Source organism: Leptodactylus fuscus, chromosome 9 (assembly GCF_031893055.1).
Source record: "Leptodactylus fuscus isolate aLepFus1 chromosome 9, aLepFus1.hap2, whole genome shotgun sequence".
Taxonomy (NCBI): Eukaryota; Metazoa; Chordata; class Amphibia; order Anura; family Leptodactylidae; genus Leptodactylus; species Leptodactylus fuscus.
In genome coordinates this window covers 7,387,340-7,403,525 of record NC_134273.1, presented here as the reverse complement: position 1 = coordinate 7,403,525, position 16,186 = coordinate 7,387,340, and the positions used below count along the sequence as shown (strand labels likewise).

Sequence of the window (16,186 nt, the reverse complement as noted above, 5' to 3'; positions counted from 1 at the left end):
CACAGTGACTGTACTGCAGAATAGTGAGCGCAGCTCTGGAGTATAATACAGGATAAGTAATGTAATGTATGTACACAGTGACTGTACTGCAGAATAGTGAGCGCAGCTCTGGAGTATAATACAGGATAAGTAATGTATGTACACAGTGACTGTACCAGCAGAATAGTGAGCGCAGCTCTGGAGTATAATACAGGATAAGTAATGTAATGTATGTACACAGTGACTGTACCAGCAGAATAGTGAGCGCAGCTCTGGAGTATAATACAGGATAAGTAATGTAATGTATGTACACAGTGACTGTACTGCAGAATAGTGAGCGCAGCTCTGGAGTATAATACAGGATAAGTAATGTAATGTATGTACACAGTGACTGCACCAGCAGAATAGCGAGCGCAGCTCTGGAGTATAATACAGGATAAGTAATGTAATGTATGTACACAGTGACTGCACCAGCAGAATAGTGAGCGCAGCTCTGGAGTATAATACAGGATAAGTAATGTAATGTATGTACACAGTGACTGCACCAGCAGAATAGTGAGCGCAGCTCTGGAGTATAATACAGGATAAGTAATGTATGTACACAGTGACTGTACCAGCAGAATAGTGAGCGCAGCTCTGGAGTATAATACAGGATAAGTAATGTAATGTATGTACACAGTGACTGCACCAGCAGAATAGTGAGCGCAGCTCTGGCGTATAATACAGGATAAGTAATGTAATGTATGTACACAGTGACTGCACCAGCAGAATAGTGAGCGCAGCTCTGGAGTATAATACAGGATAAGTAATGTATGTACACAGTGACTGCACCAGCAGAATAGTGAGCGCAGCTCTGGAGTATAATACAGGATAAGTAATGTAATGTATGTACACAGTGACTGCACCAGCAGAATAGTGAGCGCAGCTCTGGAGTATAATACAGGATAAGTAATGTAATGTATGTACACAGTGACTGCACTAGCAGAATAGTGAGCGCAGCTCTGGAGTATAATACAGGATAAGTAATGTAATGTATGTACACAGTGACTGCACCAGCAGAATAGTGAGCGCAGCTCTGGAGTATAATACAGGATAAGTAATGTAATGTATGTACACAGTGACTGCACCAGCAGAATAGAGAGCGCAGCTCTGGAGTATAATACAGGATAAGTAATGTAATGTATGTACACAGTGACTGCACCAGCAGAATAGTTAGCGCGGCTCTGGAGTATAATACAGGATAAGTAATGTAATGTATGTACACAGTGACTGCACCAGCAGAATAGTGAGCGCAGCTCTGGAGTATAATACAGGATAAGTAATGTATGTACACAGTGACTGCACCAGCAGAATAGTGAGCGCAGCTCTGGAGTATAATACAGGATAAGTAATGTAATGTATGTACACAGTGACTGCACCAGCAGAATAGTGAGCGCAGCTCTGGAGTATAATACAGGATAAGTAATGTAATGTATGTACACAGTGACTGCACTAGCAGAATAGTGAGCGCAGCTCTGGAGTATAATACAGGATAAGTAATGTAATGTATGTACACAGTGACTGCACCAGCAGAATAGTGAGCGCAGCTCTGGAGTATAATACAGGATAAGTAATGTAATGTATGTACACAGTGACTGCACCAGCAGAATAGAGAGCGCAGCTCTGGAGTATAATACAGGATAAGTAATGTAATGTATGTACACAGTGACTGCACCAGCAGAATAGTGAGCGCAGCTCTGGAGTATAATACAGGATAAGTAATGTAATGTATGTACACAGTGACTGTACCAGCAGAATAGTGAGCGCAGCTCTGGAGTATAATACAGGATGTAACTCTGGATCAGTATGTAATATAACTGTATGTAGCTCTATATATAGTCTGTACATAATGGGACATTACAGAATTGCTATATCCCAGTACATATAACGTACAATCCTCCCGCCCAGGAGTATAACCCAGGACTGCTCCAGAATTCTATAAGGACAGAGATGATTGTAACCACAGGCGGTATTTTCATGTCCTTGTTTCTCTCTCTGGTTTGGTACAAGTGCAGATGCAAAATACAGAGAATGTGATCAGGATTCTGCGTGTCCGTCCTCTTGTCTGTACAACTGGATCTTATCTCATTTGGCTCAGGACGCGTCTGTAAATGAAGCATTGATCGGGTCTCTCAAGTGATTGAAAGTTTTAACTTGACACAGACATAAACCAATTCAATTACCCATGTAATACCGTCAGTCCGGGCACCCTGTAATGTCTGGATCATTCTCACACAACACAAGTGCACATATTAAAACCACAATGCTGTATATTGTATATTGTATGGGTACGTTCACATCTGCGCCAGGATCGCAGGGTCTGCCTGAAAGTCAGCAGAGGAAAAAGTCTCCCATGTGTATAATATACTGTATATAGTAATCTATAGTATCAGAGCTCAGCAGATATAAAGCAGGTTCCTTTCTGTTGTAGGTGTCTGTGATGTGGACCATCAGAATAAAGCGGGGTACACCCCAGTGATGCTCACCCCCCTGGCCTCAGCCGAGACAGAAGACGACATGGAGGTGGTGAAGGCTCTGCTCACAGTCGGGAACGTGAACCTCTCTGCCTCTAAGGTATACGGCATCTCACATGATGTATATTATAGAATAACTGTATGTATATGCTCTAATAATCCACCCGTGTATACATAATAACATGGGAGGATATCCGTCATATGGACATCATGGACCATCTGTCTTATAAGGGTTGTCTGGGGGGAAACTGGAGCAGAAACCCCCAAGACCATGGACCACAGGGACCACAGGGATAGGGGAGCACTTTGAAGAGGGGGGGGGGGGGGCCAGAGGAACATCTGTATGTTCTGTCATATAATTGGGAGCACATTACAGAAAACACATAGGATTTCCTATAATTACTCAGAAACAAACAAGAACATCTGTCCGTCTCCTGCCGCCAAAAGGCTCTGAAGAATTTGTTTGGCCAAGTTCTGACGATTTCTTCTCCACACTAGCGGTCGCGTCGGATCATGGCCATGTAAACACATGCGTGTGAATTATCCGCTCGCTCTGCCGTTACATCAGCAGCAAGCATATGTTTCTGTAAGCCGTGTTCACATGAATGAGATTAGCACAGAAATGTATGCAGCAAATCTGCCGTGTGTCAATATACACTGAGAGGCCGAACCAGGTATAGAGCCAGCTAGGAGCCCTCTGTGTCCAATAGACTTGTAGATGCTGCAGTGGAGGGGACAGCAAAATATGGGCTGCAGATCCCAAAAATCAGGGTCATATAAAAATCCTGCTAATGTGTGTGTATAAGATATATATATTACATATACATACACACAGCTATATATGTATGATTGTATGGTCCCTAGTAAGTTCCCTACTCTCCTTCCCCCTCTGGCAGCTGTGTATATAGTCCCCAGTAAGTTCCCTACTCTAATTCCCCCTCTGGCAGCTGTGTATATAGTCCCCAGTAAGTTCCCTACTCTCCTTCCCCCTCTGGCAGCTGTGTATATAGTCCCCGGTAAGTTCCCTACTCTCCTCCTCCCTCTGGCAGCTGTGTATATAGTCCCCGGTAAGTTCCCCACTCTCCTTCCCCCTCTGACAGCTGTATATAGCCGTACGTTCCCCACTCTCCTTCCCCCTCTGGCAGCTGTATATAGCCCTGAGTAAGTTCCTCATTCTCCTTCTCCCTCTGGCAGCTGTATATAGCCCTGAGTAAGTTCCCTAGTCTCCTCTCCCCTCTGGCAGCTGTATATAGCCCTGAGTAAGTTCCTCATTCTCCTTCTCCCTCTGGCAGCTGTATATAGCCCTGAGTAAGTTCCCTAGTCTCCTCTCCCCTCTGGCAGCTGTATATAGCCCTGAATAAGTTCCCTCGTCTCCTCTCTGGCAGCTGTATATAGCCCTGAATAAGTTCCCTTGTCTCCTCTCTGGCAGCTGTATATAGCCCTGAATAAGTTCCCCATTCTCCTTCTCCCTCTGGCAGCTGTATATAGCCCTGAGTAAGTTCCCTAGTCTCCTTCGCCCTCTGGCAGCTGTATAAAGCTCTGAGTAAGTTCCCTAGTCCCCTCCTCCCTCTGGCAGCTGTATATAGTCCTGAGTAAGTTCCCCAGTCTCCTCCTCCCTCTGGCAGCTGTAATATATCCTATTAATATTATAAATATGAAAGTTTGTGAGTTTGTGGGTTTGTGTGTTTGGATGTTTGCATGTTCAGATGTTTGTTCCTCAATCACGGAAAAACCGCTCGACCGATTCGGCTGAAATTTTCCACAAACATAGTTAATACACCCGATTAAACAATAGGCTACTTTTCGTCACAATAGCGCACATACGTTTGTGCCAGGACCCCCACAAAACCCAAACTCACACCACCATCTCTGCAATCTCACACACTTTGGACCATAGCAAGCCACAAAATTCCTATTGCCCTCTACAGCCTCGCCCCTAACCCCACACAATCTCATATACATATACTTTACCACTTTGCCCCTCCCCTTACCGATACTCCAGGAGTCTCTCTTTAACGCTCCGGAGCAGCCATGTTTGCCGACCCCCACCGCTCTGACAATCCGCGACACCACCCACCCATGTCAATACCCCTAGGCGGTCTAATAAATGCAAAAAAAAAAGTTTAAAAAAAGTAAAAAAAAAAATAAATAAAAAGGATTAAAAATTCAAATCACCCCCTTTTCCCTAGAATACATATAAAAGTACTTAAAAACTGTGAAACACATACATATTAGGTATCCCCGCGTCCGAAATCGCCCGCTCTACAAAGCTATACAAATATTTTTCCTGTTCGGTAAACGCTGTAGCGGGAAAAATGGTCAAAAGTGCCAAACCGCTGTTTTTTCACTGTTTTGATTCTGATAAAAATTTTAATAAAAAGTGATCAAAGCAATAACATTTCCCGAAAATGGTAGAACTACAAAGTACACCCAGTCCCGCAAAAAAAGACGCCCTATGCATCCCCGTACATGCACGTATAAAAAGTTACGGCTGTCGGAATATGTCAACTTTTAAAAAAAAAAAAAATTTAAACACAGTTTTGGATTTTTTTAAAGGGGTCAAAATGTAAATAAAACCATATAAATTTGGTATCCCCGCAATCGTAACGAAACACAGAATACAGGGGACATGTTATTTTGGTTGCACAGTGAACGCCGTAAAACCAAAGCCCGTAAGAAAGTCGCAGAAATACATTTTTTCTTCAAATCCACCCCATTCTGAATTTTTTCCCTGCTTCCCAGTACATTATATACAGTCCTATGAAAAAGTTTGGGCACCCCTATTGATCTTAATCATTTTTAGTTCTAAATATTTTGGTGTTTGCAGCAGCCATTTCAGTTTGATATATCTAATAACTGATGGACACAGTAATATTTCAGGATTGAAATGAGGTTTATTGTACTAACAGAAAATGCGCAATATGCATTAAACCAAAATTTGACCGGTGCAAAAGTATGGGCACCTCAACAGAAAAGTGACATTAATATTTAGTAGATCCTCCTTTTGCAAAGATAACGGCCTCTAGTCGCTTCCTGTAGCTTTTAATCAGTTCCTGGATGAAGGTATTTTGGACCATTCCTCTTTACAAAACAACTCAAGTTCAGTTAAGTTAGATGGTCGCCGAGCATGGACAGCCCACTTCAAATCATCCCACAGATGTTCAATGATATTCAGGTCTGGGGACTGGGATGGCCATTCCAGAACATTGTAATTGTTCCTCTGCATGAATGCCTGAGGATTTGGAGCGGTGTTTTGGATCATTGTCTTGCTGAAATATCCATCCCCGGCGTAACTTCAACTTCGGCACTGATTCTTGAACATTATTCTCAAGAATCTGCTGATACTGAGTCGCATCCATGCGACCCTCAACTTTAACAAGATTCCCGATGCCGGCATTGGCCACACAGCCCCAAAGCATGATGGAACCTCCACCAAATTTTACAGTGGGTAGCATGTGTTTTTCTTGGAATGCTGTTTTTTTGGACGCCATGCATAACGCCTTTTTGTATGACCAAACAACTCAATCTTTGTTTCATCAGTCCACAGGACCTTCTTCCAAAATGAAGCTAGCTTGTCCAAATGTGCTTTTGCATACCTAAGGGGGCTCTGTTTGTGGCGTACGTGCAGAAACGGCTTCTTTCTCATCACTCTCCCATACAGCTTCTCCTTGTGCAAAGTGCGCTGTATTGTTGACCGATGCACAGTGACACCATCTGCAGCAAGATGATGCTGCAGCTCTTTGGAGGTGTCTGTGGATTGTCCTTGACTGTTCTCACCATTCTTCTTCTCTGCCTTTCTGATATTTTTCTTGGCCTGCCACTTCTGGGCTTAACAAGAACTGTCCCTGTGCTCTTCCATTTCCTTACTATGTTCCTCACAGTGGAAACTGACAGGTTAAATCTCTGAGACAACGTTTTGTATCCTTCCCCTGAACAACTATGTTGAACAATCTTTGTTTTCAGATCATTTGAGAGTGGGATGTCCATGTTCGGCGACCATCAAACTTAACTGAACTTGAATTGTTTTGTAGAAAGAAATGGTCCAAAATACCTTTATCCAGGATCCAGGAACTGATTAAAAGCTACAGGAAGCGACTAGAGGCTGTTATATTTGCAAAAGGAGGATGTACTAAATATTAATGTCACTTTTCTGTTGAGGTGCCCATACTTTTGCACCTGTCAAATTTTGGTTTAATGCATATTGCACATTTTCTGTTAGTACAATAAACCTCATTTCAATCCTGAAATATTACTGTGTCCATCAGTTATTAGATATATCAAACTGAAATGGCTGCTGCAAACACCAAAATATTTAGAACTAAAAATGATTAAGATTAATAGGGGTGCCCAAACTTTTTCATAGGACTGTAGAATAAATAATGGTGGCATCATGAAGAAAAATCTGTCCCAGGAAAAATTAAGACCTCATATGCTTCTGGGAGCGGAGAAATAAAAAAGTTATGGGGTTTAGAAGGAGGGGAGTCAAAAACGAAAATCAAAAAATGCCATCGGCGGGAACTTCAAATACTTCTGTCCCAAAGTCACTATGTAAAGTTTCTCACAACACCGTATATATAGCAGCTCTAATACAAAGTAACTTCAACACAAAAGTCTCACGTATTCTCTGAATTACAGAAAAAACAAGATACAAACTTACATTTCATATCCCATACCTTATACACAGTACGAAAACCTTACCCACACCTGTATCTACCCACTGCTACAATCACCGCAGACGAAGTCGCGGGTAGTCCCCAGTATATTCCCTGCAGATAGTTAGATAACACTTGTACCATGGCGCCCAGAGCTGTGTGTGATAGAATTTGCGGGTTTGTTTTTCCAAGTTCAAGTGTCAGTGCGAGTGTGACCTCGGTGACCTCACTGGACAAGCAGAGACATTGACAAGTCTTCTCCATAGATGTAAAACTTTCCAGTTTGGCCCCAGCTGTGATGTGAATAGTGACAGTGGCTGCACAGATGGCGGGGGATGGCGGACACTGGAGCATTGTGTCCGGCACCGCTGCATAGCAATGTATTCACCATCATGTCACCAAAAATGTCTGACACATGGAAGGTTTCCCCTTCACCCCACACCCACTAATAGACATCGCATTACAAGATTGTCCACCACTGTCCAGATCTCTGCTTGCTGTCAGGAATGGAATCAACTCCGAGACGGATTCTTATCTGACAAGTTAGTAGAGAGAGCTCTAATACACTGAAACGAGCACCGCACCAGTGTCTGGACAGGTTTTCAGGCTTTCTATATAAACTGTGTTTCCCCTTAGTAATAGCAAGCAGAGATCTTAGAAAGGAGGAGGAAAAGTAGATTAGAAAGTTGTAAATGTTTTCATAAATTTTTCATAAAACTGAGGCCTTAAAGGATCTTTGACCACCTCTAGCCACCCCTCCACAGATTCTAGCACAGCACTGATTGCTCAGGAATGGTGGGAGCTAGAGGAGAAAAATACCGGCTTAGTTTGGGTGCCTGATATGGTGACTAGACTCCCTAATGTCAAGTGGGTGGTGTCAGGCAGGAGCAGGCAAAGGGGTGTGACTCAAAGCTCTTACATTGTATGCTTCTGATTGGTGCCCTGAGTCATGCCCCAATTTCTGCTGCTTCCTATCAGAAGCTTACAGTGTAAGACCTTGGAGTCACACGCTTGCTTGCTCGCTCCTGCCTGACACCACCCACTTGCATTAGGGAGTTTAGTTACGATGTCAGGCACCAAAACTAACAGCACAGATTGCTCAGGAAGGGTGGGGGCTAGAGAAAATTTGTAAAATGTGTCAGAAACAGTGGAGTGAGGGGAGGGCAGCTATTATAGTATGCAAAAAGATGGAGTTGGTGAAGGTGAAATGAGAAAATTGGCAACATTTAGGGTGTCAAATACATTATCTGTATTTTATTCTTACATGTATCTGACGTGTGTGTGTGTGTATATGTGTGTGTGTGTTGCAGGGCGGACAGACAGCGCTGATGCTCGGGGTCAGCCATGGTCGCTCAGACATGGTGAAGGTCCTACTGGAGTGCGGAGCGGATGTGAACCTGGCGGCCGAGGACGGAGAAACCGCTCTGATCATCGCCTGCCAAGTGGGAAATCTGGAAATCGTGAGGCTGCTCCTGTCCCACCCAGACTGTGACGTGGAGCTGACAGACAAGGTACGGTCAGCTGCTCAGAACCGGGGAAGTGCTTGAAAAATGGCGCCCCCTACCTGTATAATTAGGTAGTGCAGGAACTCCATCATCCAAGACGTACCCAGCACCGCAGACAGATTACAGTCACCTGAATCTGGCTAGAGTTTTTTTTTTTTTTCTTTCCTCCTCTGTGGTGAAGATATTGCTGGTTGTTGTCAATATGTAAATGAGCTTTTTGGTACAACAGGGCGTGGCCATTACTCCAAAGGGTTAATTTGTGTACTGACAAAAACAGCAACAGAGGCTGCGATACACAAGGGGGAGACACTGTTAGATCGATTCAGGTGACCCTCACCTATCTGCATGGCAGGGTGATAGGTCGGGGTCTGGTGACACACTCCCTTTAAGGGGCTGCTGTGCTGATTTGGCACGGTGTCCCCTTCTAAATTTTCCGCACACACCGGTGTCCTGGTCACTGGATGGAAAGGTGAGTGAATGGCATCAGCTGCAGTTCCTTGTACAGCCGGGTGACCAGGGCACAGTGAAATTAGAAGCGGAAGTAGCAATACAGCCCCTCACTCTCGGGGAGATTTGGGGGTCCCGGAGTTCACATTTCAACCATCATAAAAGGATATAGCTATGATCAGTGGGGGATTGATACCCAGAACCCCACCCATCAGCGGCACCAGAGGTCAGAGGTCAGTGACGTCATGATCCTCAGTCATGTGACCTGTTAATGGGGAAGACCGGCAATACCAATGAAGAAGCTGCAGAGCTCTCCTGAATGCTGCAGCCTCCTCAAACTGGGGGTGCCGGGGGTCAGACCCCCACCATATGCTATACCAGGTTTCATTAGACCCTGTTGGACCCCATTATAAGTAAGTAGGGGGGGGATGAAATGCCTGATCGGTGATCGGTCACACAGGACATTATAAGCAGAGGTGATCAGAGGAGGAGGGAAATGGTGGAAATAGCTGTGACTGACACGTCCGCTTCCCCCCAGCTCTAGAATATCCAGACATTCTGGCTCAGACCTCTGTAATGTGCAGGAGACCACCCAGCCTGGGCCAGCCAAGGGGGCCGCTCCCCACCCCCGCACACCCCCAGCCTCACATATACTATTTCCTTGGTTATGAAGTTTATCACATTTGACAGCAGTCGGCCAGATCCTGACATGTACTACAACTCCCACTGTGTACGGGAGGATTACCACTAATGGGTAGAGCCCCCCCCCCTCCTATATCCTGTATACAGTATATACCCGGCGCTGACCTCAGATACCTATCACTCACCTGGCATATAAATCCTGATACAGATAAGCCTGGTATGCCCGGTATGTGACAGCTGGCATCAACGTGGCAGAGGCTGCGAGCGCTCCAGCCAAAGTAAATATCAGGTGCTGCAGCGTCTCCTGTATCCGGACATGCCGCCTGCCCCTGGGGCCACATACTAGATATGGGGAGGGGGTCTGGGACCCTGCTATACCCACATCAACATTATACAAAGGCCAGACTTACAAAATATCTCTCTCTCTCTATATTATCTCTCTCTTATGTATCTCTCATCTGTTTTCCATACAGACATTCTTTCTTCTTTTACTTTTTGGAGACACATAATATATTATAGATATTTCTAGGCAATTGTTCCAAAACCTGGAGAAGGGGTTATGTTGTTGGGTCATTAGAACCTGCAAGACCAAGACCAACTAAATCCTAAGACCTCTGGGTATCTAATGTCCTTTCTAGCTGTCTAGTACTCCTCCATCGTATAGTTATCATATCTATAGAATTATATCTATCTATCTATCTATCTATCTATCTATCTATCTATCTATCTATCGTATTCTATCTATCTATATCTATCCATCCCTCTACAGTGTTGGCCAAAAGTATTGGCACCCCTGCAATTCTGTCAGATAATACTTGTGTTCTTCCAGAAAATGATTGCAATTACAAATTCTTTGGTATTATCTTCATTTAATTTGTCTTCAATGAAAAACTACAAAAAGAATTGTCAAAAAGCCAAATTGGATATAATTCCACAGCAAACATAAAAAAGGGGGTGGACAAAAGTATTGGCAGTGTTTGAAACATCATGTGATGCTTCTCTAATTTGTGTAATTAACAGCACCTGTTACTTACCTGAGGCACCTAACAGGTGGTGGCAATAACTAAATCACACTTGCAGCCAGTTGAAATGGATTAAAGTTGACTCCACCTCTGTCCTGTGTCCTTGTGTGACCACATTGAGCATGGAGAAAAGAAAGAAGACCAAAGAACTGTCTGAGGACTTGTGAGGAAGCCTGAGCAATCTCAAGGCTACAAGTCCATCTCCAAAGACCTGAATGTTCCTGTGTCTACCGTGCGCAGTGTCATCAAGAAGTGTAAAGCCCATGGCCCTGTGGCTAACCTCCCTAGATGTGGACACAAAAGAAACATTGACCAGAGATTTCACCGCAAGATTGTGCGGATGGCGGATAAAGAACCTCGACTAACATCCAAACAAGTCCAAGCTGTCCTGCAGTCCGAGGATACAACAGTGTCACCCCGTACTATCCAGCGTCAGCGTCTGAATGAGAAGGGACTGTATGGTAGGAGACCCAGGAAGACCCCACTTCTTACCCACAGACAGAAGCCAGGCTGGAGTTTGCCAAAACTCACCTGAGAAAGCCAAAACCGTTCTGGAAGAATGTTCTCTGGTCAGAGGAGACAAAAGTAGGAGAAGGCCTCAACATAGAGATTACAGGGAAAAAGAGAAGAAGACGCCCCCTACAGTCAGACATGGCGGAGGTCCCTGATGGTTTGGGGTTGCTTTGCTGCCTCTGGCACTGGACTGCTTGACCGTGTGCATGGCATTATGAAGTCTGAAGACGACCAACACATTGTGCAGCATCATGTAGGGCCCAGTGTGAGAAAGCGGGGTCTCCCTCAGAGGTCAGGGCTCTTCCAGCAGGACAAGGACCCAAAACACACTTCAGGTCAGCACTAGAAAATGGTGGTGAGAGAAAGCCCTGGAGACTTGTAAAGTGGCAGCAATGAGTCCAGCCCTGAATCCCATAGAACACCTGTGGGGGAGGGGGAGAGATCTCTTGGTGGCAGTTTGGAGAAGGCCCCCTTCACATCTCAGGGGGGACCGCGAGCAGTTTGCCAAAGAAGAAGGGTCTAAGATTCCAGCAGAGCCTTGTAAGAAACTCATTGCTGGTTAGCGGAAGCGGTTGTGCGCAGTTATTGTGTCTAAAGGTTGTGCTACCAAGTATTAGGCTGAGGGCGCCAATACTTCTGTCCACACCAGTTCTGGAGTTTTGTGTTTTTTCATTGCAAACAAAATAAATGAAGATATTACCAAAGAGTTTGTGCTTGTAATCATTATCTGGGAGACAACGAGGATTATCTGACAGAATTGCAGGGGGCCAATACTTTTGGCCAACACTCTATCTCTCTCTCTCTCTCTCTACATATAGAGTTCCCTGGTGTTCAGTTTCTCGCTCTTCTGTCCTGGGCTCCTGTAATATTTGGCTTATGGTTCGGTCCCGGCAGTGCCTGGGGATGGATAGATAGAACATTTGCTCTGTGGACGTTGCTGTAATCTTCCAGATATTTTCTTTAGACATTTCTTGTTAGTAACGTCAGTATTAGATCGCCACAAACTGTAAGTAGATTCCTCCTGGCTGACCGTCATGGCCGCTGTAGATTACCTGTCCCCATCCGCTGCACATGTTGTCAGAGTTCTGGGACTACATGACGGATAATATTCGCTTTTCCTACAATGAATGCCACTTATCCTTGTATAACGGCCTTAAAGGGGAGCTCTGGCTAAGTATAATTATAGAAAAATCCGGCAATCTTCATCTTTGGTCGGCCGGGCGGCCCCTTCACTTTTCCACTGTCAGCAAGTAAAGGGATTAAAACATCTCCTTTAGTCCAGGAACAGCGCCACCTCTGTGCACAGGTCATGTGGGGAATTGTAGCTCTACCCCTGGAATCAGGGTGGGTTTGGTGCAGCTGCTTTGTCTCCAATGTATTTTATGTACATGAGATTTACAATTACAGCAGCTCTTAAAGGGAATGTGTCACTTTTTTTTTTCTTTTCCAAAAACCAGAAGAACCTTGTGCCACCCTTACCCATAGGTGGTGTCTGGTACTGCAGCTGAGTCTCATGCAAGTAAATGCTGCAGTACCACACACTGCCTCTGGACAAGAGAGGCGCTGTTTATGGAAGAATTTTTTTTTTTCATTTATTAAACCCAAATAGTGAAATCGATCACTTTTTCCTAATTAACTTTTATTCTATACATTATGGGGGCGGCCATCTTGCCTGGTCCAGACAATCACCTGTAACAAGGCAGAGCTTAGCTGGTCACATGTCCTACAGCGGAGTGAGTGTGCCTGCTGGGAGTTGTAGTCTTACAAGAACTGGCGTGCTGACCCTTCCCCTATAGAATAGGCTTAGTGGTCAGAGTGAAATTTGCAAGATTTAATACTTCCATTTTTTTTGGATATTATTTGGATATTACAAACCCAACTCTGCAACATGTGGCGGTCACCTAGAAGTCGCGGCTTGGGTCCTGACCTCTTCCTGACACGTCTTTAGGTCTAACCTGGGTTTTGTGTTGTCTCTTTGGTTCAGGCCGGGAGCTCGGCTTTGTCTATTGTGCAGGATTCCGCCCACAGTGAGATTGCAGAACTTCTACAAGCCCACACAGCGCACCGACACTCCTGCCCCTCCGCTGACACGGGAGAAGGAGGCTCATTGTAAACCGCCATGGAGGACAAAAGACTCATTCATGTGAGCGCTGACGGCGGCCCGAGCGGATCTCATCAGCCATCTCTGCATTGTCTTCATTTACACTCAGCTATTCCAAGTATGTCTATACGTTCCTGCCCTCTGCTGTCAGGAATGGGGGTCCTTATAGCCGGGCACCGTTATGACGATGGAAATTTTTGGTTATGTAGGCGGCAACTTTTTGGAAGTTCTGGCCTCCAATGTTTGCATGCTCTCTGTGTCGGGGGCCACGAGCAAAAAAAATTAGGTGAAAAACACAATGTAACGGGTGCAGCCACTTTATTTTGTGACTGGTAAGTATTCACACCCCTCCTCTATGTTACCTCCTGAGTCATGTGACCACTGCTCCCGCCCAGTGGCACCAAGGCTCTCCAGCCTATCGCACACCCGTCATTCACTTTTGGCGAATTTACACGTAAAGGACCAAATTGATCAAGTCGTTGCACAACATTTTTTTTTTTTTGGAGGGGACACAGTGCCATATGCATGATGGAAAGAGGTGTAAACTGATGGCAGAGTCATCCTGCTTATGTGTGGTCACTTGGGGACCTTTAAGAAGGTGTGATGATGTCATAGCACAAGATGATGTCATAGATCACCTCAATGGTGTTATAGAGGACAGGACATAGCCCCTGTAATATCAGGAAGGAGTCCCATGTACATAATATATTACCGTATACTATTTTTATATTCCCTTTAAAGCACAACAGAACAGTGAAGGATCCGGGGCCCCGCCAGGCAGAACTCCAGGGGCCAAGGGCAGCACTATCAATCAAGGTGTGTATTCTCTCCTTAAAGGGATATTCCTGTCTTAAAGAGCACTCTACAGTCACAATTCTGGGGCATCCGTTCTTAGATCTGTGTATTGTGAAGTCCCTCTGTTATTCCTCCTGGAAATGTATGACAAGGGGAATGGCAGCACTTGTATTCAAAGGGGTGTGCCACTATTTGGGACTGTCCACTCAGCTGAGTGTGGAGACGTGTCACTGTGACACTGAGCAGTCAACTTCTCCATAAATTTCTAGGATGAGTAACTGAGGAACAGCATAAGAGCTCGACGTAAAAAAGCTCCAGAATTGTGAGATTAAGGAGAATACAACTGAAACAGACATGTCAGGAGAGGGACAGATCTATAAAGGGGACCTGTCACTGATTCTGGCTCAGTTACAGACTTTTCTCTAGACCTCACCCTTCCTGAACAGTCAGTGCTGGTAGTTTTGGTATCTGACATGTCACATGGGTGGTGTCAGGCAGGAGCAGGCAAGGGGGCGTAACTGAGCCCCAATCAGGCAGACCGTATCACAGTTCTGAGTCACGCCCCCTTGCCTGACACCACCCATGTGACATTAGGGAGTCTAGTTGACATGTCAGATACCAAAACTACCAGCACTGATTACTTCGGAATGGTGGGGGCTAGAGAAAAAAGATCCAACTGAAGTGGAGGGGCGGCATTAAAAGAGGAGACGAGTTCAAGTTGGTGGAGATGGTGAAAGGTCCCCTTTAAGCACTTACAGCATATGCCATGCAAGTCACTCTGTATAGACCCGCACCGATGAGACTGGCCTGACATGGAATATCCCTTTAAGACTAGCCAGCACAAAACAATCCTCTAAGAACAGAAACCTCCTGTAAAAAACAAAATGTATAAAGATTATTAATCCACTAGAACGTGAGAGGCAACATGGAAAGGGTTAAAAGGTGCACAACAAAAAGGCAGGTATTGCTGCTGGGACTTGTAGTTCCATACAGCAATACAGGACCTGGACTAAAAACAATGAGCACAAAATCTCATCCACGTACACTGCGACCTCTAGAAGGTCATCCATGTCCAGCCTGCAGGCGACAACCATACGCAGAGTCCGCTACTAGCAGACAGCTCATTGGTCAATGCCATCACTGAACAAGTATTTAAGCTCCGCCCCTTAGACTCATTAGAAAACCCCAGAACACGAGGAAAGTGAGAGTCCATGAAATATTCCCATGAGGATATCAGATCGCCTGACCCCGGCTCCATCTGTAATATAACATATAGTGGACACTGCGGGCCGGGACAGAGGATCGGGCTCTGGCTCCTCCCATCTGTCAGATTATATCAGGGCCACAGAGCGATCCATCACATCAGGGATCACAATGTTATATTCTAATTCCCCGGCGAGGACACAGATCTCACTGATACTGCCAAACACATCCGAGACGGTGCAGATACAAATAGATCCCGTCTGATTATATCTGATTATAAGACAGCGAGACAGAAATAGACTCAGAGAAGGAGAAGAGGCGAAACGTGACGGAGCCGCCGCCATCAGGATAAGCACAATGTCATATAAAGGGACGAGCAGGATCACAGCAAAACTATAACAGATTATATATAGAATTCATCTACATAGAGAGTCACTGTGTACATAGAACCCAGGATAAGTCATGTGATATATCCTGTATTATACCCCAGAGCTGCGCTCACTATTCTGCTGGTGCAGTCACTGTGTACATACATTACATTACTTATCCTGTATTATACTCCAGAGCTGCGCTCACTATTCTGCTGGTGCAGTCGCTGTGTACATACATTACATTACTTATCCTGTATTATACTCCAGAGCTGCGCTCACTATTCTGCTGGTGTATAATACAGGATGTAACTCAGGATCAGTACAGGATAAGTAATGTAATGTATGTACACAGTGACTGTACCAGCAGAATAGTGAGCGCAGCTCTGGGGTATAATACAGGATAAGTAATGTAATGTATGTACACAGCGACTGCACCAGCAGAA

General features: G+C 45.0%; 1 protein-coding gene across 2 annotated transcripts in view; it reads left to right on the top strand.

Annotated features, from left to right (window-relative positions):
• The window catches only part of KANK4 (KN motif and ankyrin repeat domains 4), a 73,800-nt gene extending 57,968 nt beyond the window's left edge, over positions 1-15,832 (top strand). For both annotated transcript variants that reach the window (XM_075287472.1, XM_075287473.1), the window contains exons 8-10: positions 2,450-2,592; positions 8,455-8,655; positions 13,258-15,832. In XM_075287472.1, the coding sequence (XP_075143573.1) occupies positions 2,450-2,592; positions 8,455-8,655; positions 13,258-13,386 (473 nt within the window). In that variant the 3' untranslated portion in view covers positions 13,387-15,832. The remainder of the gene's footprint in view (positions 1-2,449; positions 2,593-8,454; positions 8,656-13,257) is intronic.
• Positions 15,833-16,186: the final 354 nt, after the last annotated feature.